Source organism: Sus scrofa, chromosome 5, assembly GCF_054392235.1.
Source record: "Sus scrofa isolate SSC_HxYL_T2T_F1_AM1 chromosome 5, Sscrofa_HxYL_maternal_Yorkshire_Landrace_v2.0, whole genome shotgun sequence".
Classification (NCBI taxonomy): domain Eukaryota; kingdom Metazoa; phylum Chordata; class Mammalia; order Artiodactyla; family Suidae; genus Sus; species Sus scrofa.
This window is the reverse complement of record NC_139387.1, coordinates 110286810-110309625: the sequence shown is the minus strand read 5'-3', so window position 1 is coordinate 110309625 and position 22816 is coordinate 110286810. Positions and strand designations below refer to the sequence as shown.

At 40.0% G+C, this 22816-nt stretch overlaps 1 protein-coding gene across 33 annotated transcripts in view; it reads left to right on the top strand.

Annotated features, from left to right (window-relative positions):
* The window catches only part of NAV3 (neuron navigator 3), a 602126-nt gene that overhangs the window by 535867 nt on the left and 43443 nt on the right, over positions 1-22816 (top strand). For all 33 annotated transcript variants that reach the window (XM_084957747.1, XM_084957752.1, XM_084957749.1 and 30 more), the window contains 2 exons: positions 7881-7964; positions 18054-18165. In XM_084957747.1, coding sequence (XP_084813873.1) covers positions 7881-7964; positions 18054-18165 — 196 coding nt within the window. The remainder of the gene's footprint in view (positions 1-7880; positions 7965-18053; positions 18166-22816) is intronic.

The window sequence follows — 22816 nt, the reverse complement described above, 5'->3', positions numbered from 1 at the left end:
TTAGGGATATAATCTCCTTTACACATTCAGAAACTTTCATTACTCATAAACTACAAGCCATCTTTTTTTAAAAAAATTTTATTATAGTTCTTTTACGGTGTTCTGTCAATTACTACTGTACAGCAGTGACCAGTTGTACATGTATATATGTTCTTTTTCTCATAATATCTTCTCATGTTCCATCACAAGTGATTGGATATAGTTCCCTGTGCTACACAGCAGGACCTCATTGCTTATCTCCTCCACATGCAATAGTTTGCATCTACTAATCCCAACCTTCCGGTCCATCCCACTCCCTCTCCCTTGGCAACCACAGCTGTTCTCCAAGTCCATGAGTTTGTTTCCGTTCTGTAGAAAGGTTCATTTGTGCCGTATATTAGACTCCACATATAAGTGATATCATACGGTATTTGTCTTTCTCTTTCTGACTTACTTCACTTAGTATGAGATTGTCTGGTTCTATCCATGTTGCTGCAAATGCCACTGTTTGTTATTTTTTTATGGCTGAGTAGTATTCCATTGAGTATATGTACCACATCTTAATCCATTCATCTGTTGATGGACGTTTAGGTTTTTTCCATGTCTTGGCTATTGTGAACAGTGCTCCAATGAAGATAGGGCCATATCTTTCTGACTGAAAATTTTGTCTGGGTATATGCCCAGAAGTGGGATTGCTGGATCAGATGCTAGTTCTATATTTAGTTTTCTAAGGTACCTCCATATTATTTTCCACAGTGACCGTACCAATTTACATTCCTACCAAGTGTATAAGAGGGTAGCCTTTTCTCCACACCCCCTCCAGCATTTGTTATTTGTAGACGTGCTAATGATGGCCATTCTGACCAGTGAGGGGTGGTACCTCATTGTAGTTTTGATGTGCATTTCTCTAATAATTAGCGATGCTGAGCATTTTTTCATGTGCCTGTTAGCCATCTGTATGTCTTCTTTGAAGAAATGTCTATTTAGTTTTCTACCCATTTTTCTATTGGGTTGTTTGTTTTTTTGCTGTTGAATTGTATGTGCTGTTTTTGTATTTTGGAGATTAAGCCCTTGTCGGTTTTTCCCATTCTGTAGGTTGTCTTTTTTTTTTTTTTTTTTTTTTTTTTTATGGTTTCCTTTGCTGTGCAAAAGCTTGTTAGTTTGCTTAGGTCACATTGGTTTATTTTTGGTTTTATTTCTGTTGCCTTGGGAGACTAACCTAAGAAAACGTTTGTATGGCTGATGTCAGAGAATGTTTTGCCTGTGTTCTCTCCTAGGAGTCTGATGTTTAAGTCTGATGTTTAGACTTATGTTTAAGTCTTTAAGCCATTTTGAGTTTATTTTTGCGCGTGGTGTGAGATGAGTTCTAGTTTCACTGATTTGCATGGTGCAGGGTTCCCAGCACCACTTGCTGAGGAGATTTTTTTCCCATTTTATATTCTTTGCCTCCTTTGTTGAAGATTAATTGACCATAAGTGTCTGGGTTTGTTTCCGAATTCTCTATTCTGTTCCATTGGTCTGCATGTCTGTTTTTATACCAGCACCACACTGTCTTGTGATTGTAGCTTTGTAAAATTGTCTGACGTCTGGGAGAGCTATGCTTCCAGCTTTGTTTATGTTCCTCAGGATTGCTTTGGCAATTCTGGGTCTTTTATGGTTCTATATAAATTTTGGATTCTTTGTTCTTGCTCTGCGAAATATGTCATGGGTAATTTGATACGGATTGCACTGAAACTGTAGATTGCTTTGGGTAATATGGCCATTTTAATGATATTAATTCCTGCAATCCAGGAACATGGCCTGTCTTTCCATTTTTTTTAATGTTTTTTAATACCCTTGAATAATGTTTTATAGTTCTCAGCATAGATGTCTTTCACCTCCTTGGTCAGGTTTTTATTCCTGGGTATTTGATTTTGGGGGCTGTAATTTTAAAAGGTCTTGTATTTTTATATTCCTTTTCTAATATTTCATTGTAAGTATACAGAAATGCAACCGATTTCTGAATGTTAATCTTGTATCCTTCTTCTTTGCTGAATTCATTGATCAGTACAAGTAGTTTTTGTGTGGAGTCCTTAGGGTTTTCTATATGTAGTATCATGCCATCTGCATAGCGTGACAGTCTCACCTCTTCTCTTCCAATTTGGATACCTTTTATTTCTTTTGCTTGTCAGATTGCTGTGGCTAGGACTTCCAATATTATGTGGAATAAAAGGAGTAAGAGTGGGCATCCTTGCCGTGTTCTAGATTTTAGAATGAAGGCTTTCAGTTTTTCACTGTTGAGCAGTGGGTTTGGTACGAACCATCTTCATTTCATCCTCTTTAGGATTCAGTTTAAAATATCACTTAAGGGAAGTCCCTTGTGGCATGGTGGGTTAAGAATCCAGTGTTGTCACTGCAGCGGCTTGGGTTGGGTTGCTGCTGTGGCACAAGTGCAGTCCCTGGCCTGGGAACTTTCACATGCTGCAGGTGCAACAAAAAAATACTAATGATAAATAAAAAATATCAGTCCTGATTCAGTGCACCACAGTGAGGTATCAAAGGATTTACTTGAGGATACACTTCATTTTCCCTCAGTTCTAAGTAGTACTGAGTTTGAATTTCATTGAGTGTTTCACGTCATTGTCTCTGGGTTAATATCTTTTGACATATATAATATATGCATTTATTTTTAATATCCATGTACAGAAATTAAACTAATCATAAGACAAAAAATTCTGTAGAGTGTTTTCTGTATAAGTTGAAAAACTTTTAAAAATTCTTGTACAGTTCCTGCTGGGAGGTAGATATAAACCTTTTATCTATTATTTTATTCAGATGACCAGGATACTTTCTACTGTTTGGTTAATCGTAACCACGCAGTGACCATTGTTGTATAGAAGTGTGATAGCCAGATAGCCATGGTTTATAACGATGAATTACAATGCCTGGTTCTATGGAAAATATCATTATTGTTCTTTTTATTTAGTAATCATTTAAAATCCAGCTATTCATTTTTACTCACTATATGAATAATTCTATGGGATTGACATGGTTTTCCTTAATTTGGGTTTTTTTTTTCCTGAAATTGATATATCACCTGTTTGGACCTGGCGTGATTATATTTATATGGATTCCGCATAATAATAAGTTTTCATATTTAAATTGGAAACATCTGCATCTCTACCAAAATGTCTTTTTTTTCCTCCTTTGTTAACGAGGGCAGTAGTAAGAAAGGTATTCAGTCAGCTCCCCTCTCATTTGCCTGGCAGAGAATAACCTCCATTCAGTAGAAGGTACACTGTGCCTCTGTGCCACTTGTGAAATTCTCTGAGCAGAGCTGCAGAAAGCCCCAGGAGGCCTCTTTGTCCACTAGGGAATCTGTAGAAAGGGGAGAGCGTATGTTGGCCAGTGCTTTTGCCTGGCCGTCTTTGAATCAGAACCCCACCAAGGAACAGGAAGAAAACAGGACCCCCAATCCAAGGCCACTGTGAGTGTAAGGCCACTGTGAGTGTAAGGTGCCTTCTGGCCTCTCGCACACAGCTTTATGCAGCCGAGCCGGGCGGGATGTGTTTGTTTGTGTCTTAATGTACTTTCTTGCAAATCTCAGCCCTTAGATTATCTGTAAATGGGCCCAAAGCTAGTTGTCACCACCTCTTTTCAAAGACACCGCTGGATAAATAAGTAACAAAACAAAAAGGTTTTTGTTTGTTTGTTTGTTTGTTTTTTCTTTTGCATTTCAGCACATAAATCTCTTAACCAAAAATCTCTCAGGTGTTCTTTTGCTTGGAATTGTGTGCTATTTCTTGGCTCTCTTTAATATTTTTATATAATCTGGCAGTTGCTTTGGTTTTCTGCCTTTCTTAAAGAGAAAGCTGTTTTATTCAGAATTGATAACAATAAGAAACACTGAAGGGACAATTTTATACAGTAAAAGAAATGTGAAATCTTATTTATGATGTTTCTGAGTCATCTTCAGTTCATCTAATTATTGGTTTTCAAATACGGAGTCATTGGTATCCATCTATAGATTTATCTATCCCCATATAAATCTCCGTATAAAGTACTTTTTATTTGGTCGACGGGCTGTCACCAAATTCTGAATGCACAAACGCAGTGCAGGGATTTTTCATAATGATATTCCGTCTTATTGTTTAGTATCACAGTTCCTTACATGTCTATTCAGATTGTGGTATGTGATTCCAAAGCTGAAGACAGTGTATATTAAAAATACATTCCCTCGACGAATATCCAGTCTTATTTGCTTTACTACTTTAACAGGCTTCACCTAACACAAGTAGGGAATATTCATTAATATATCAATACAGTTTACTCTGGCTTGAAAAACATGCAACCTAAAAGTCAGAAGCAAGTAAACTGTGATTAACAGCCCCCCTAAAAATCCACATAAAAAAAGTCATCATTTTATAAAGCTTTTCAGACAAGATATATTTTCCCATAGTTTAATTAGTTTTATATTCCATTTTCTCTGCAGGACAGTAACAAAGATTGTCACTGGTAGAAATGCCTTCCTTTATTTAATTCTTATGCTCATGTTTCACTAATCCAATTGGTAAGAAATTTAACCTTTTGGAGTTCCCGTCGTGGCACAGTGGTTAACGAATCTGACTAAGAACCATGCGGTTGCGGGTTCCATCCCTGCCCTTGCTCAGTGGGTTAATGATCCAGTGTTGCCGTGAGCTGTGGTGTAGGTCGCAGACGCGGCTCGGATCCTGCGTTGCTGTGGCTGTGGCGTAGGCCGGTGGCTACAGCTCCGATTCAACCCGTAGCCTGGGAACCTCCATATGCCGTGGGAGCAGCCCAAGAAATGGCAAAAAGACAAAAAAAAAAAAAAAAAAAGAAATTTAACCTTTCATGACCTGCATTGTCAGAAAAGTATGATGAGAAACTAGCCAAGGGGACATAAACTTACAGCAGTATTTTGCGGACATACTTTCAGCATACTTTTCACTGAGAATAAAGTGACTCAAATTAAAATGTTCTTTTGTAACCATTATGTGTGCTTGTGAATAATTAATGAAGAGCAATTTCTAAAGATTGAAAGCTGACCTTCTAATGGTAAGCATTTTGTATGTACTCATAGTTTCCAAAAATAAACCATATATTTGTCTAGCATCTTCTTTACAGTCCTGCTTTTTTTGTCATAATTTTAACTCCTATTAAACTGATAAAATGTGCACATGTGGTAAAATTTAGTAATTTTCTATAAGTTTATATATTCAGGTACTCATAGTCCAACAATTAAACCTGAGATTTGGGAGAATTTAAACTTTGCAAAAATGTTGAGTAGAACATTGCGTTTCTTTTAGTGAAGGTTAACAAGGGTTTTGCATTTTGAAAGAGGACAAGGGATTTTAGCTTTAGGATTAAGCAACCCATTGACTCGCTGTAGCACGACATATTTTTTCTTTTTGGGAGCACATTTGTGGCCTGTGGAAGTTCCCAGGGTAGGGTCCAATTGGAGCGGTAGCTGCCAGCCTGTGCCACAGCCACAGCAATGCGGGATCCACAGCCACATCTGTGACCCATGCTGCAGCTTGCAGCAATGCCAGATCCTTAACCCACCGAGCAAGGCCAGGGATGGAACCCACGTCCTCACAGAGACTCTGTCAGCTCCTAACCTGCTGAGCCACAATGGGGACGCCAGCACAATTGTTTCTAACAGTTTAAACTGGAATCAGGACAAATGATCATCATGGCAAAAATAAATTAGATGCCACATAGAGCAGTGCTTTGCAGTAAAATCTGACTCCTGCCGCACTATACCACATGGATGAATCTCAAAACACTATGTTAAGCAAAAGAAAATTGTCATTAAAAAAAAATCTTGCCATGTGATTCCACTCAGAGAGTTTTAAAAATAGACCAGGCTAAAATACAGTGTTTAGCGATGCAAGCTTAGGTGGCCAGACCTCTAGAGAAGAAGGAAAATCATTATCAGGGAGTTCCCGTTACGGCTTAGCAGGTTAAGAACCTGGCACACTGTCTGTGTGGATGCAGATTCAGTCTCCGGTCTCGCTCAGTGGATTAGGGATCTGGCACAGCCACAAGCTGTGTCACGGGTCACAGATGCAGTTCGGATCTGGTGTTGCTGTGGCCGTGGTGTAGGCCAGCAGCTGCAGCTCTGATTCGACCCCTACCCCAGGAACTTCCACATGCCACAGGTGCAGCCCTAAAATTTTTTTTTTAATTAAAAAAAACTATTATCGCACAGGTCACCATGCTGGTTATTTCTGGGGAAGAGAGAGGGCCCGGGGGGACCTCCCTGGTCTTCAAAGTCCCGTTTCTTGAATGGGCTGCCGAGCGTGTGAATTTTCACTGTGACCAGCCAGTGAGCTGTGCACGTTCACTCTGTTCACTTTTCACAGAGTGTGAAAGCGAAGCGTAAGGTGAAGTGGGACATAACCTTATGCTGATTTCTGAAGGTTCCAAGTCGGAAGCAGTGGCATTCCTGGTCACTGAAAATATTTTGAACAAAAGACACAGTTCCCTTTTTTTCAAGAGTGTTGTTTGTCCAGTTAAATCTGCTAACAAACCTTGAGTACCCTTCCAAGGTTGTGTGTATGTGTGTGAGCCTGAGGGAGGGAAAGGGGGAAAGAGGCAGGAAGGAGTGGGAAAGAACAGTCACCCTGAGCGACCGAAGCGTCCTAGCATTCCCCACCCATCCTCTTCCTCCGTGTGGCAGTGTCAGGAGAAGAAAGCATCTCAGCAGCACTAGGAACAAAACACCTCTGTGTCATGATGCTACTGGGAGGGATTTGTACACTCTGGCTGGTACCAAGGCTGGTACTCACACTGAAATAAACTTCTCGTGCCCTAATTCTCGGTACCAAGGCTGGTACTCACACTGAAATAAACTTCTCGTGCCCTAATTCTCGGGACTCCCATGACCTATTTGATAATAAGCTTTCCCGCTCTGCTAGACTTCCAAGGCAATTTCTTTTAATGGAATTCTCTCACTCCCTCCTCTCAAAAAGTAGCCTTTTGCCAAATTTTCCCTCGCACATCGTTCATTGTAGATGTAGGTTGTAACGTATTCTATATTTGTATCCTTTTAAGGGTGCAGTAAAATTTGATCATGTTGCGAGAGCACACCTGTCGTTCTACCTCAAGCCGTGGCGGGGGATAATGTCAAAAGATACTGGCCTCTTTTAGAGCTATAATAAGATTGTCAAGTACTTCTTAGTAAGAGTAATTGTTATGTCCTGCAGTAGGTATACTTCTCTAAGATTTAAAATAAAAACGCCCAAAGCCACAAAAAGTTAAATAAAATATGACTGAATATTATTTCCAGCTGGCTTACCTTGGCTTCCTTCGTTGAGGGGAATAAAGTGGGAATAAAAGCCCTTTTGTATTGAAAAGAGTTTGGAAAGCAGAGACAACTCTTTTCGATTCAATTCTTTGTAAGTGGAAAAAGAGGCAAGATAACGCTATAGCTGTCAGCAGATGTCTGACCCTTGGAGGAGAATATCACTTCGACAGAGGAGCTAACAATATCTTCAAAGGTCATCACGCAGGTATAAAAATGAGGAACATTCGTCCATTGACTGTTGCAGTGACCTCCTCTTGGGCTTTGAGTCTAAAAACTTGGCAACTCAGAACTTTATGCAGTATTTTGGGTGTCAAATCCTCCACAATGTGCAAGTTCGAAGGTGTTATTATTTGCAAAATACCATTCCCTTGCAGAAGCTGAACTCACATTAAATGTCAAGGGACTGAAACATTGACTTTTAAACTGAAGTTTAGAAATAACAGATGACGACGTGAGTGAAAGGAGAGCCAGCGCTGAAAGCCAACCAGGACGGTCAAAGTATTTAAAGAGTTCGAATGCCTGCAATGAAGGGTTTTCATCCATCCACAGGAGGCTCTGGCATTTAAGACATGTTCTTTCCTTTTGTTCACAGGCTCACCTTGTCGCAGCTTTTGAGAAGAGTTTAGGGAATATGACTGGCCGACTGCAGAGTCTAACCATGACAGCGGAACAGAAGGTATGTCCAGGAATTGCCACTGGGGCTGGAAGCAGACAGCCGGTGGCATAGGGTATTTAAACAGTACCTGAGATGCAGCTCTTTAGAAATAAGTCTGAGAGATCCATTCTAATGTAAATGGAAACAATGGCAAGGAAGTACCTTTTCTTTTCAGATTTTAATGCAAAGCTTTATGATTCGGATTACCCACATTGTAACACACACATACGCAATTTTGGAGTAACAAGGACTACGTGGCATCTGAGGGTGCTGTCTTTGAAGTAAAGCTAAGTTATATCAAAAGCATTAAACCCGAAGGATTTTATGACATGGGGGAAGGAACACTTAAAAAAAAAAGAAACAGAATTTGGTTCACAGAGACAGGAATATCAAAAAGGTCCTTATAAGACAGAAAGAATCCGGACACTTTCTATTTGGTGATCAGTAACTTACCTCCCACACTATCAGCTTGGTGGCCCTAACCTGAGTTCTTGGATGAGGGTCTAAAAAGTCCTTAAAATTTCAGGGAAATACTTGAAAAATGGCATATGTTCATAATATGAACAGATGTCATGGTTTTCACCTAATTTTTAAAGAGATCCATAGCCTAAAAAGTTTTGGATAATTTTGGGATCAGTATCCATATCTATCCATAGAGATGGCTTCAATTTTGACGACTTCTGTAAAGTATAGCATTGTATTTAAAGAACCAGCATGCATTACCAAGTTTTGTCACCTTACCACTTTTTTAAAAGTTAAAGACAAACAAACAAAAAAACTGAACAGTCCAATTAAACCGAAAAAGAGAATTGAATACTCCTGTAATAGCCTGGTCTAATTAGGAAATCTGTATTCTATTTGCCCTTATCTTCCATTCTTCTATGTCATGGCACAGCCCCCGCCCCCCTTGCCCAGAGAACATTATCCATCCCTGTCAAGTCTGTTCTGAAAGAGAAGGTGACAAACTCCTTTTGACCACATAAATTTTATCTTAATCTTTTGGGAAGGATACAATTTACCCTTTTTCTAGGTACCATAAGAACTCAGCAGCTAGGATTATGAGGCCTTTTTTAGGGCAGCCAAGTAGGAAAGAGTGTCAGTGTTGGAGCCCACTAGCCCTGAGTCTGGATCTCAGCAAGGTCTCTCAAGAGCTGTGGAATCCTCCTTTCTCACCTGCAGTTTCATCTTTTAGAAGGGGGAGTTGGTCTTTCCCTTTCTGACTTACTTCACTTAGTATGAGAGTCTCTTGTTCCATCCATGTTGATATCACTTATATTTGGAATCGAATATACCGCACGGATAAAGCTTTCCTCAGAAAAGAAACTCATGGACTTGGAGAACAGACTTGTGGTTGCCAAGGGGGAGAGGGAGGGAGTGGGATGGACTGGGAATCTGGGGCTAATAGACGCAAACTATTGCCTTCGGAATGGATAGGCAATGAGATCCTGCTGTGTAGCCCTGGGAACTGTGTCTAGTCCCTTACGATGGAGGGTAACATGCGGAAAAGAATGTGAGTGCGCATGCGCGACTGGGTCACTTTGCTGTGCAGTAGAAAACTGGCAGAACACTGTCAACCAAGTATAGTGTAAAAACTAAAAACCATTTAAGAAAAGAAGTGGGAGTTGGAGTAATGACCTTGTAGACGCATTATGAGGAGCGAGTGTGGCACTGTCACATGTCCCATGCAGTGATAGGCAGTGTGCTACCTCTCCTTCCATGTCTCTCCTTTCTTCCCTTAGAAAATATAAGATAAACCAGATGCACCACTGGCTATTTTCCAAGCATAGTGCTAGAAAGCATGATTAGTATTTAAGACATAACATCTGTAGGAAGTCAAAATTAATATACTTTGCCACATCCATATTTCCTTCAGTGCTTGTATTCGTAGAAGAAGTACTCACAGAAATGGGAACTATATCCATGTTTGCTAGTTTATGTACATGCCTATGAATAATTCCTGAATATTTTAACACGTATCTCCATCATACAAAGAATTGTGTAGTTGTTCACCGGTTATCCTTAAAGTAACCTTGCCAAAATTATAGTTTTCTCAGAAGACACCGTGATGTCTGCAGTTACCCTTGCCATTTTTTAACTGAAAATAGAATGATTGCTCTTTTAATTGAAAGGTGTACTCAGGCAAAACAGTGTTTCTTTTGTTTTGTTAACATTGGGGTTTTAAATATTAACATTGTATTTTATTAACAGTGTCTATTTTATTTTATTATTTAACAGTGTTTATTAATCTGAGATTTACAACTTGCCTCTTCCCAAAGTGGTTTGGAGAACTTATAAAATTTATTGGGTTATAAGATGGAAGAATTCAGTGAGAGAATCTAGTGAAAACCAGCAGAGGAATGTATGTAACAAGATGCTTGAGGCTGGGTAATTACTACCACAGAGCCTAGCCGAACCCATCTCAAGGAAGCTAAGCCACAAAGGCAGATGGCTTGGCGTGTTTGGTTCTCATTTGCCGACCAGAAGAGCATAATTTAGATTGACGAGACAAATTTTCAGGCACTGAATTCACGGACGAATTCAATTTCAAGCACTGAATTCAAGGTTTAAAGTTTTTAAAATTGGGGTCAAGGAATCACAGAAGGCAAAATCGCTCAAGTAGACACTTGTCTAAAAGCTGAGGGCATATGCCATTGAATTACATTTTAGTAAAGTCATTTCTTCAGGGAGCTGAGATAAAAGGGCCTATTGCTCTCTGGTGATCTAACAATCCCGGGCGGGGAGGTGGGGGGTGGAAAGCAGAGACTGTGGATCAGAGGTTTGAAACTGTGTTCTTGAGTTCTGAGGTTCATTTGTCCAGGTAGTCATTCGCCAGAGTTATACTGGATTTCTATTGTGTGTGAGATACTGTTCTAGCTACTGAGAATTCAGCAGTGAAATGCACAGGCACACCCCCACACAGATATACAGATGTATATCCTAGCTTATAAGTGTTTATAATATAAAATAGAGGCTATATTCTAGTAGGTGACAGATTATGGTAAAAACATAATTGGGAGTTCCTGTTGTGGCGCAGTGGTTAACGAATCCGACTAGGCACCATGAGGTTGCGGGTTCGGTCCCTGCCCTTGCTCAGTGGGTTAACGATCCGGCGTTGCCGTGAGCTGTGGTGTAGGTTGCAGACGCGGCTCGGATCCCGCGTTGCTGTGGCTCTGGCGTAGGCCGGTGGCTACAGCTCCGATTCAACCCCTAGCCTGGGAACCTCCATATGCCGTGGGAGCAGCCCAAAGAAATAGCAAAAAGACCAAAAAAAAAAAAAAGAATATCTACATTTGGAGTTCTCTTGTAGCTCAGCATGTTAAGGATAGGCATTGTCACTACTGGTCACTACTGTAGCATAGGTCTGGCCTAGGAACTTCCACATGCTCCAGGTACAGGCAAAAAAAAAAAAAAAAAAAAAGTATATATATATGTATATATATATATATATATATATACATATATATATAATTAAAATGTGTCGGATTTCAGGAGCAAATAAACACCACTGAAAAGTTTAAAGCTGAGAATGAGGACATTGGGAGGCGAGGTGGGATGCTAACACAGGAAGAACCAAAGGCCCAGGTGGTTTCATGTGTTTGGTGATTGACTTAAAAATATATATAAACTAAACTAGGACTCAAATCCAAGTCTCCTGCTTCCACATGTGATTTTCCACGTAATATGGCATGATTTAGTCTGAAAACTATGTCAAAATTTTAGTTTGCTTTATAGACCAAAATCATTCCCTTACAGAGTGTTCTAAAGTGTTTTCTTGTTTCCAGATGCCAAGTCACACAGATTCTCTTGCCAAACGTATGTGCCAAAATACTGCTGCTATAGACTTGTTGCCTAGTTTAAAAAAATAAAAATAAAAGACATGTAGGAATAACTCAGGAGGCAGAAAATACGAGGTACCGTTAGAAATGTAACAGGACACTGTCCTGAGTGTTCTCACTGGCGGTAGGGGAGAGGGGCACCAGCAGGCTCTGGGAGGATGAGGAAGGCGAATTCTGGGGCGGGTTCCCTTTCCGGCTCAGGGGTTCATGAACCCGACCAGGATCCATGAGGATGCGGGTTCCATCCCTGGCCTCGCTCAGTGGGTTAAGGATCCGGCGTGGCCGTGAGCTGTGGCGTCGGCCGGCAGCTGCAGCTCCGATTCCACTGCTACCCTGGGAACTTCCATGTGCCGCTGGTGTGGACCTGAAAAAAAAGGTTAATTCTGGAGAGACGGAGGACATTAAGTCATAGAGAAAGGAACACCCTGAGCATGAAGAGCAAGGAGGGACAGTAGGGGGGGCCTTACCGGAAAAAGAAGGCATGTGAAGGGAACTAAGGCTTAAAAGATGTGCAAGGAATCTGGCCTTTGAAAACAAAGAGCCGAGGGTTTCGGACACTAGCATGATAAAAGTTAGCTACGAAGATCAGTCTAGCAGCATCCCTAACATTGAACCGCATTCCCAATAGCTGCCAGAAGACCACGTTACATGAGAGGAAGTGTGTAACTAGAGGTAGTTGAGAGGATTGTCACCTGTGCTGCCAGGACAGTGACATACGTGATCCCCAGTATTGGCCCGAACCTAATCTAGGGCTCAGCAGATTGTGACGGTGACAGTTTAACCAAGAATTTTACCTGGATTTCGGGTCCTTGTCCCTTGGCTAGCCCTTCTCCACCAAGATTCTTTCATGGACTTAAGACCTAAGGCCCTGAAGCATCTGTCACATGTGATGAAACTGCTTATTTTCATTGCATCTGCTAGCTATGTACCAGCCTTGTCAGAATCAAAAAAATTGTCACTCAAATTATTGTTCAGGGTTTTTTTTTTTTTTAGCTATTTAGAGTCATAGCCATGGTACATGGAGGTTCCCAGGCAAGGGGCTGAATCGGAGCTACAGCTGCTGATCTATGCCACAGCCAGAGCAACGCGGGATCAAGCCACATCTTTGACCTACACCACGGCCTCCGAGCAACGCCAGATCTCCTATCTACTGAGCAGGGCCAGGGATGGAACCTGCATCTTCACTGATACTAGATGGAGTCATTTCCGCTGTACCACAATGGGAACTCCTTGTTCAGGGTTTTATTTCTTATTGAAAGCCTGCAATAAAGGTCAACACAATGGAAAGAATTCTGCAAATCTAAATCCTGAGGAGTGAAATTGTTACAGAGCTACTGCTAAATCCTTGCACATTTACTAGGGGTGTATTATATACTCACTGATAATTAGAGGACTTTCACATCTGTTCCTTATATGTCTCTGTAACGCCAGACACGATTAGAGCATATATTAAGGCATGCTAGGTTAGCCATGTTAGAAAGTCAGAGCTTGACAGAGGAGTATATTTTTGGGTGAGTGATGGAGCTCAGACACTGATTCTTATGCTAACTGCAGTCTAGGGCTTACTCATTCTTACCTCCGTGAAACTACTTTTTGGATGTCTAGATGAATAGAACCTTGTATGTTAAAAGTGAGAAAATTCAAAACCAACTGTTGGAAATAGATAATGTAGAACCTAAAAATTTAGTTGAGTCTTTATATTAAGTCGTCCTAGTTCAGATTAAAATATGTCTCATCTAGAAGTGTTTTTAATAATTTATCACTAGACTCAGAAAATACATTTGTTAGCCTTTTAGGATAATTTGAATCCATAAGTTAATTATGGATACAAGTTATTGATGCCACTGTGGTTTGATAAATCCACTTCATTTAGTTAGCGCCAGGGCTGGCCAGGTTCTTTCCGTGAAAAATTCTCAAGATTTCAAGACACATACGAGGGGATGAGGAGTGGGATGTGTTCAAAGAAACTGTATCTAGACCACGTGAGATCTACCATGTCAACGCAAAGAAGAAAAGACAGGTTCAGTGGAAAGGATTTAAGAACCCTGCCTAGAAGTTCAAGTAGGGGGTCCGGTGGGTTGATGAGATTGTTGCCCACCTGTGGATCCTCAACGAGGCTGGTATCCAGGAGGAGTTGGGAAGGAGGTCAGATCTAGTTCGGAAATTAGGTTGGAAAAACACCAAGCAAGGCTTCCATTGTGACACAAGATTTTATCATTTTATTTCCAAGTATTTCAAGGCTGACCTTGCTAACTTGTTTTGCCTCAGAAATATGTACAAAACTGTTAGAAGAGATAATGTCTCCATCCAGCCTCTTTTACACAAGAAGTTCTCATGGAACCCGGAATATTACATAGTTCCCTATGTTTGGGCATCATTATCTTGAATAGCTTATTGTAAATAAATGAAATTTTAGTTTGGTTTTCACGTTTTAAAGTATCATTTTTAAAAAGTGGGAAATAGCAACACAGTATTATTTGATCATCTTATTTGCAAGACCCTTTGCAGAATTACTCCAGCCCCATTCTTCCATTTGGTAGCTAATGAGGAGCACAGGAAACTCAGTTAGAGGAACAGACTTCAAATTCGTATCTTGATGGCATACGCATTTTCCAGGTTCTTTCGGAAGGTTTAATAGGGATTTTCAGAACTTAAATGTCTTTTATTAGGTCACCTTAAAGATGCAAAGATGATTTTGCAAAATCAAATATTTCAGATTATAGAACAGTTTTATAGTTTGCTATGTCTGGAACTCATTGCTAATTATTTTCCTCACCCACATTCCCCACCATGGCCAAAACCCAGGGAATCCATGATTGTACTTGAAAGCAACATTGCACATTCCATGAAACATGGACAACTTAGAAAATATATAGCTTAAAAAATAAATGTGAACAATCTACTGTAATAGCAAAGGGGGGAAAAGGAAGTCTAGAAATAAATTATTAAAAATCTGCCTCAATCAAGTCTTCGTTTAAAAATGCATTATATTCATCACTACACCCTATTGGAAAAGAAAGAAAGGAAAACCCACCTTGTTGCCATCCCAAGGAAATGATTCCCCTGCTTTAGCCATATTGAGACTTTCAGTTTCTAAGGAATGATAAAGTTATTGGCTTTTTCGGTGTGGCTGCCCTGAGAGAGCAGACGCCCTCATGTTAAACCAGCGGTAGACTTACAGTTTACACCAGCCCTCAGAAGGGAGAGACCCTGTTTAGCATAGACCAGGACATCGGAACGAAGTCAGCTGAACATTTACTGAGGTCAGATCATAAGTCCGATGAAAAGACAAACGCTTCAACAACTAAATAAGCTGAGTGTATCAAGTGGCCTGCAGCACAGAGAGAGGGCCTGTGCGTTTTTCCTGATTGGAAAACCACAGAGTGTCGCAGGTACAGCCGTACTTCGCCACGGCCCTTGAGGGTGAGGAGCGGTGTTCCGAGCAAAGGAGGCAATCACGTGGGAAGACGCAGGAAGAGACGGTTCTACCTTGAATGATGGGGAGGCTGGAGCTCCTTAACCGAAGTAAGAAAAAGGAAGGGATTTCTCTAAATGTGGAGAGAGAACAAGTTTGGGTGTGAACAGCGTATCGGTGTAGAATTTAACTCTTTTCACCTAAAGACAATGGACTCTTTTATAGCTGCTGGCTTATACTTACAGGTTCTCCTAAAGCACTACCGCTGTGAATTCGGCTACACTAATGTTTCCATAGATGTGATTTTCTCACTCGATATAATGAATATATTGTGGTGTTTTTTGTTTTGTTTTGTCTTTTTGCCTTTTCAGGGCCGTGCCCGCTGCATGTGGAGGTTCCCAGGCTACGGGTCTAATCGGAGCTGTTGCTGCCGGGCCTACACCACAGCCACAGCAACGAGGGATCCGAGTCGTGTCTGCAACCTTCACCACAGCTCAATGTCAGATCCTCAACCCACTGAGCGAGGCCAGGGATCAAACCTGCAACCTCATGGTTCCTAGTCGGATTCGTTTACCACTGCGCCACGACGGGCGCTCCTGAATATATTGTTTACCTAGTTATTCCTCCAGCGGGCTTATTGTGCCACACTGTGTGACAACTACCCTGCTAATGTCTGCTTCTTTTTTTGAAGAGATAGAAAGTGATCATTCTTCTATTTCATTCAGCACAGTTTCCTGAAAAATCAAGGTTACCTGAAAATTCAACTAATTAAAAAAAATAGTTTCTAGAAGAGATTTCTCTAAAAAGGATAAAATTTTGACAGTGAACCCATAAAATTAAGCTAAGTTTTTAGATATTTGCATGAGATTTCATTTTCATTTTCCCTCTTTAAACCTAAAGGCAAATGTTTTAGCAGATTTTTAATCCAAAGTACCAGCACTATTGATCTGAAATTCAAGGATGAAAATCTGACTTTAAAATTTAATATTCATCATAGCCTCTATGTTTTAAAATTACTCCTTAAATTAAGTGATTCATTAAGTATGCACTATAGGTATCCTTTTGTGAATAAATTTCTTGTAAAAACAGAATGAATTTCCAGTAAATATTTTACCACCTGAGAGATTTATTTTAAATGGGAAGATACATTAAAATTTGCCAAACTTATCTATTACAAGTTGGGCAAGGGACAGAATATAAATAGAACTCAGAGAGACTGAGAAATTATGATGAATATCTGATTTTTTATCATGACATTGGCAATTTTCCATAAACATGTTCTTTTGCCTTTATGATAAGTAAACACAAATGAGATTGCAGTCAAGATTCATTGAAGATGTGTCAGTGAATCCAGGAGGTCACTATTGATTTTTCGTTGTGAGGGTCTTTGACTTATAAGTTATTAAAAGTCGATAGGAGGGTTTGTTTTTTAAAATATCTAACTGTCCTCGATGAGGAATATGCCAGATACTCAAGGAAAATGGGTATATGAGGTCCCAGGTACCTATTTCCAAACTTGGATGTCATTTCAGTTAGTGCCCTATTTTTTTTTAACTTTCTACAGTCTTTGGGCATTCCCATGTCGAAGCAGTTTTCTGCAGAGGCAGTTGTCACCATCCTGACTTTTTTCATATTTATTGGGAGACATTAAGCAGGAATAAACCGCTTACCATGGAGTGAAGAACCCAAGCCTAATTTCTTTTGCTTTTGCCAAAGATGCTGGAGCAAATGATGAATGACGCCTATGTTACACAGGCACTCTCCCCCGAGGAGGCTGACAGGGATTCTAGGTTTTAGGGTTGCCATTGCTGCCGAGAAGGAGAGTTGTTTTTTGTGCTCCTGATGGAACGTGGCTTCTGCTGAAACAGCACTCCCTTTCCTCTTTGTCGTTATTGTTATCCCCTCTTCCTCGTAAGGAGTCCTTTATTTACTGATTTAAGTAAATCTACTTAAATTTATTTATTTATTGAAAGATACTCATTTAAGTAACTGTGGAAAGTCCTATGTATACAAGTATTTTCATTGAGGCATAGCTTAAAATTGCCCTAAATTCAATAAGAAAATAGTTTAGGTGTCTGATCCAATTTTAGTCTGTAAGCCTTTTAAAAATAATTTAAGTATTTTAATGACTATGTATTTCTCTTCATCTTCTAAAAATTCCTATATTGCGTTGGCTTGAGGAACTGGGTCTTCATGGGAGGAAGTTGATTGGATAAAAAGTGCCAGAATCCAAGATGGCCTTGATCTGACAGCGGAGTTAGTAATATGGCACTCGAGTAAGTTAGGAATGAAATCTGTGTTTTGTACTTGGATGTGAAGAATCGATTTGTGAAGTACAAAATAAATGAGACAAAATCTGAGATTCCTCATTAGACAAACACACAAGGTTTCCATTCCGATGCACTAGTGCCTCACTGATGTGTAACTATGCAATGAAGTCATGAGTACTGCTAAGAAGTGTGGTATCTAAGTGAGCAAGAGGATATCTTGTTTTGTGTTGTACTGGTCAGCTCTCGGTACTAACCTTTTAAAGAAATAAAGACTCCTTTGTATGGCAGAAATTGACAGAACATTGTAAATCAACTATAATAGCAAAACTAAAAGTCTTTAAAAAAACCCTTTGGATCCCGTTCATAAGAGAATAACCAAGACTTTTTTTAAGAAGTCTCCATTGCATTGAGCTTCGTACATTTACGAGTGAGAAGTTGTAAGACACAACTTGAAAGCTCAGCCAAGCATCCCAAGCTCCTAGGACGTCAGCACTACAAAATATCAAACTCCTTTGATAGCAGACTATGAAAAGAAGCGTTTCCTTTCCTCTTCAGGTATTAAAGCGTCTAAATTCTGTTTGTTTCGCAGGAGTCTGAACTGATAGAGCTAAGGGAAACCATCGAGATGCTGAAGGCTCAGAACTCTGCTGCCCAGGCAGCCATTCAGGGAGCCCTGAACGGTCCAGACCACCCTCCCAAAGGTAGAGTTCGACATCCGGCCATTTTCCCTCCAGCATAAGAAGCGTTTATTTATTAAGCTGTTTTTACTCAGTGGCGTTGCTTTTTATAACGAGTGCGTGGGTATTACTGCAGTCACAGTCCCAGAATTTAAGAGCAGTAACTTTCTGCATCGAGTAATTTCTGAATTGACCTTGAGGAATTTGCTTCTACGGTCGTGCACACTTCTCTCCACTTGATGTGTGAAGGTGGGTCTGGGGACGTTGACTACTACCTTCACATCTCCCTTCAAGCCAAACACAACTTGGGAAGGAGAATGAAAATCTAGCTCTGTATACAAAGTCCAGTGATCAATACGGGGAATAGCAGATGTGGGGAACAGCTCATCCTAGTTCCAAACACTGATGACATTCTTAACACTGATGAAAATGGACTAAAAATGTGTGTTTTTATGAATACTCTGCTTCGGCAGTTCCAAACACTGACGAAATCATCTTCTCTGACACCAGCCTCCCCTTAGCTGGCCATTGAAGAAATACTGTGTGACAGTGTCTGGCCGCTTTTTTCGTTTGTGTGGGTTCCGCTTATTCCTGTTCTCTTTTCCGTAGCAGTCGATAGGCTCCACTCTTTACCAGCTGAGAAATGCTTTCCTCAATCTCTAGGGATTAGTGCTCTATCATCTCTCTTCCCATTTCCGCATGACTTTGGGGAAGTTTGATGGAATCATTCAGTGTCTTCAACAACCAGACACACTTCAGACGAGTATGGGTTCTCTTTCCACTATTCCGCCAAAACTCTTCCCTCCAGCATCAATAATGACTTAATATCCCTCTAAATCCAGTGCATTTGAAATTCGTGGGATTGGTCTGGGTTAAGGATTCATTGTTGTTGCTGTCGTGGCTCAAGTCACTGCCACGGCGTGGGTTCAGCTCCTGGCCCTCAGAACTTCCACATGCTATGGGCACAGCACTCCACCCCCCTCTAAAGAAAACCAAAAAAAAAAAAAAAAAAAAAAAAAAAAATGAAGCCCTCCCAAGGAACTTAAAAAAAAAAAAAAAAAGAGCTTTAAAAATTAAAATTAAAAAAATCTTACTGTGAAGTTCCCGTTGCGGCTCAGTGGTTAAAGAATCTGACTAGTATCCATGAGGACGTGGGTTTGATCCCTGGCCTCAGTCAGTGGGTTAAGGATCCAGCGTTGCCATGAGCTGTGGCATGGGTCGCAGATGCAGCTCAGATCCCGTGTTGCTATGGCTGTGGCGTAGGCCAGCAGCTGCAGTTCCAATTTGACCCCTAGCCTGGGAACCTCCATATGTTATGGCAGTGGCTCTAAAAAGACAAAAAAAAAAAAAGTCTTACTCTATTTGTCATGGAAATAGCATTCGCTACTGAGGCCCATTCCATTATACTTTAAACATTCACTTCCTTTAATGCTCAGGACATCTAGCATTCTTAGTTTTTCTTGTGCTCCTTTGAAATCTCTTTCAAGGTTTCTCTTGTGGGGTCACTCATTTGTATACATTTGTAAAACACTGGTGTTTCTTAGAACCAAGGCCTGAACTTTCTTCTGTTGTGGTTTTATACATTATGATTCTCTTCATCGCAGCTAAAATTCTGTACAAGCTCATCTAGTACTCTAGCTATAATTACTATTCATGTGTTGATAACTGTCAAATATATCTCTCCAGGCCAGGTTTATCTTGTGAGTTACAGGTCGGTCCATCCCGCTGCCAAAAAGAGAATTCCATTAGATTATCTTTGGATGTCTCTTTGTTAACGTCTCCAAATTTGACGTGTCTTCTTCCTTCTTAGACCTGCTTTGCCTTCCGTGCTCCTTGCCTCAGTAAACGGCATCACCATCCTTCCACGCAACCAGAATCTCCCCAGTCAGTAAATCACCAAGTTCTGTAGATTCTACCCCGTAAAAATCTCTGGCTACCTTTTCTCTGATCCTGCTGTCAACTCTCCCTCATCTTTCCCCTGACCTATGACCACAGCCTCCTGACGAGCCTTCCTCCTCTTTATCTCTCACTTCTTCATGATATTCTTCATACTGAGACCAGAGCAATTGTCTAGCAACCTGTCTGCCTAACAGGTATCCCATGGCCTTTAGGTGAAATGCACACTCCCTAACATGTCATAATTTCTCTTTGCTCTGTTCATTCAACAGCTATTTATTGATTACTATTTATGTGTTAGACACTGTTCCAGACCTTCTGTCCTTTTGGCCATAAATGTGGTGTATTTCATATTTCAGTTGCCCTGAACCTCCTCTGGTTCTTCAAAAGTTCTTGATATATTCTCTTTATTCTACTTGGAAATTTCTACCCTGTTTGTTGAGCATAAAAGCTTTTTGAAATCTTGCAACAGTTAGCCTAACCATGCCTCCTTGACTCATCAGCTCTACGAAGTTCCTTGGTGATATATTCCTGGAAATAACTGTACTTCCTCTATCAAAATTTGCATTATACTTTGGTGCCTTAATTTATCTATGGTCTGCCTTTCCTGGTTGAGGGTAGAGTGGTTTGTTTTCCTAGTCCTTAATCCTGGCCATAATGTTGCCGTGCACATCAAAGGGGCTTATTCAAATTTTATAGAAAAGAATAATATAAATTTTAAAAACTTGAAATTTAAATTTTTAAGAAAGTGATTTTACAAAAGTGAGATATACTTAAATTGAAGGACAAACTGGTTCTCTTGGGGCTACTTCTGTTAAGAATTTAGCAACTTTCCATGTGGGGGAGTTAATTTATATGCAGCATGGAAAATTACTGAATATTTAAAGCTTATCTTAGAGCTATAATAAAGCAGCTTATGTTCTAAATCTTCATGTCGTAAATAGGTCCAGAAGGGATTTAAAAAGGCTTAATCCTTTCTTTACCACAGTACAAGCCACTGAAGTAAAACTTCCTGGAAAGGTTCCTTTTATCTCAGGCAACAGGTAGTTTTTTTTACTATCTTTACTGGAGTTGAAAAAGAAGAATTCCTTTGCTCAGAAATGTGGGAAGAGTGCCTAAAATAAACAAAATGACAACAGTTAATATTCAAATTGGGCAAGAAAGATTTAAAAAATTGTATAAAGTTTAAAAGTAACAAAAAAAGTTATCGAGAGTTGAGTATATATAGGATATTCAGGTTGTGTTCCTGTAGTGTTAAAACTCAGTATTGCACTAAGGGAATAATAATAATAATTTTATTCAACGAGTTCCTATTGATTACCTACCACATGCAATACTCTGTACAAATCCCTGGGTATATAGTGGTAAACAAACCAGGCAGTCTCCATTAAACTTTTAATCTAAAGGGAGAGAAGAAATAAAGAATGTTTGTGGTCGTTGGTGTAGCCGAATGTGCATATAAAATCGTCACAAGTTCCAAAATGGACAAGAAAAGGTACCATAGAGAATGAGGTTACCAGGGAACCTACCCCAGTTGCATAGTCAAGAAAGGCCTCTACCAGATGGCAGCGCATAGGGGGAGGCCCAGAGACTAATTATCAAGCCATATAGCAAATGTTGAGAGAAGAGCGTTCTAGCAGAACTTGAGACAGAAAAGAGAAAGCGCCTTTTATGGAACCAGCATAAGGAAGATGATGACCAAAGATAAGACAGGTAGAACCGGGCTGGAGAGATAAACACTGACCAGCTTGCTGAGGGACCTTTAAGCCCTATTTAAAAGTTGAAATGTTTCCCATTCTTATTCAAATAGGAATCTGTTGGGAAGTCTGGTAAGGGAGTGATAGTGAGATTTTTCTTTAGAAAAGGTTTCTCTAGCTACAGTCTTTAGAATGGTTTGAAGGTGAGTTGGACAGCTCTTCTTAGCACCAGCAGGCGATGGTGGTAGCTTGAACTCCAGCAGCGGCGGTGCACAGGGTGGGAAGCTGGGAATGAATGAGTTTGTGACGAAAGTACATATTTTTAAAACAAGTTTCTCCATTCATTGAGGTTGGCGATATTCGTTTGGTCAATGTTCTCTGCTGAGCTCTATGATGTCACATGTATTCAGTCAAATACTTAAACACTAGAAAAGAATTGTTAAAGTAACATGCATTCCCTTGAGAATTTTTACTGCAAATGCAGTCATATCATAGCTGAACATAACTAATACTTCCAAGGACTAGTTTTGGCCTATGGTTATAAGAGTTTACCTATCTTTTAAAATTTGGGGATTGATTGAAGTCAAATATAATTTGTTAGTTTAGGATATAATAAAAACTGGAATACTTTAATAATCCATCTGATTTATTCATGAAAGTCAGTTATTAAGGTAAAATTAGCAAATACTAATTTTGTTCAGAGAAGCTTATAGCCAATTGAAATAGAAATTTAATATATTTATTTGTTTTATTGTTATTTTTTGAAATTCATGGATTTGGAGAATAGACCTGTAGTTGCCAAGGTGTAGGGGGAGGGAGTGGGATGGACTGGGGAGCTTGGGGTTAATAGATACAACCTATTGCCTTTGGAATGGATTAGCAATGAGATCCTGCTGTGTGGCACTGGGAACTATGTCCAGTCACTTACGATGGAGCCTGATAATGGGAGAAAAGAGAATGTGTAACCGGGTCACCATGCTGTATAGTAGAAAAAAAATTGTATTGGGGAAATAACAATTTAAAAAAATGTGGTATAAAGGGAAACTTTCTTACATCAAAGTTGTTTATAAAATCGAAGGAAC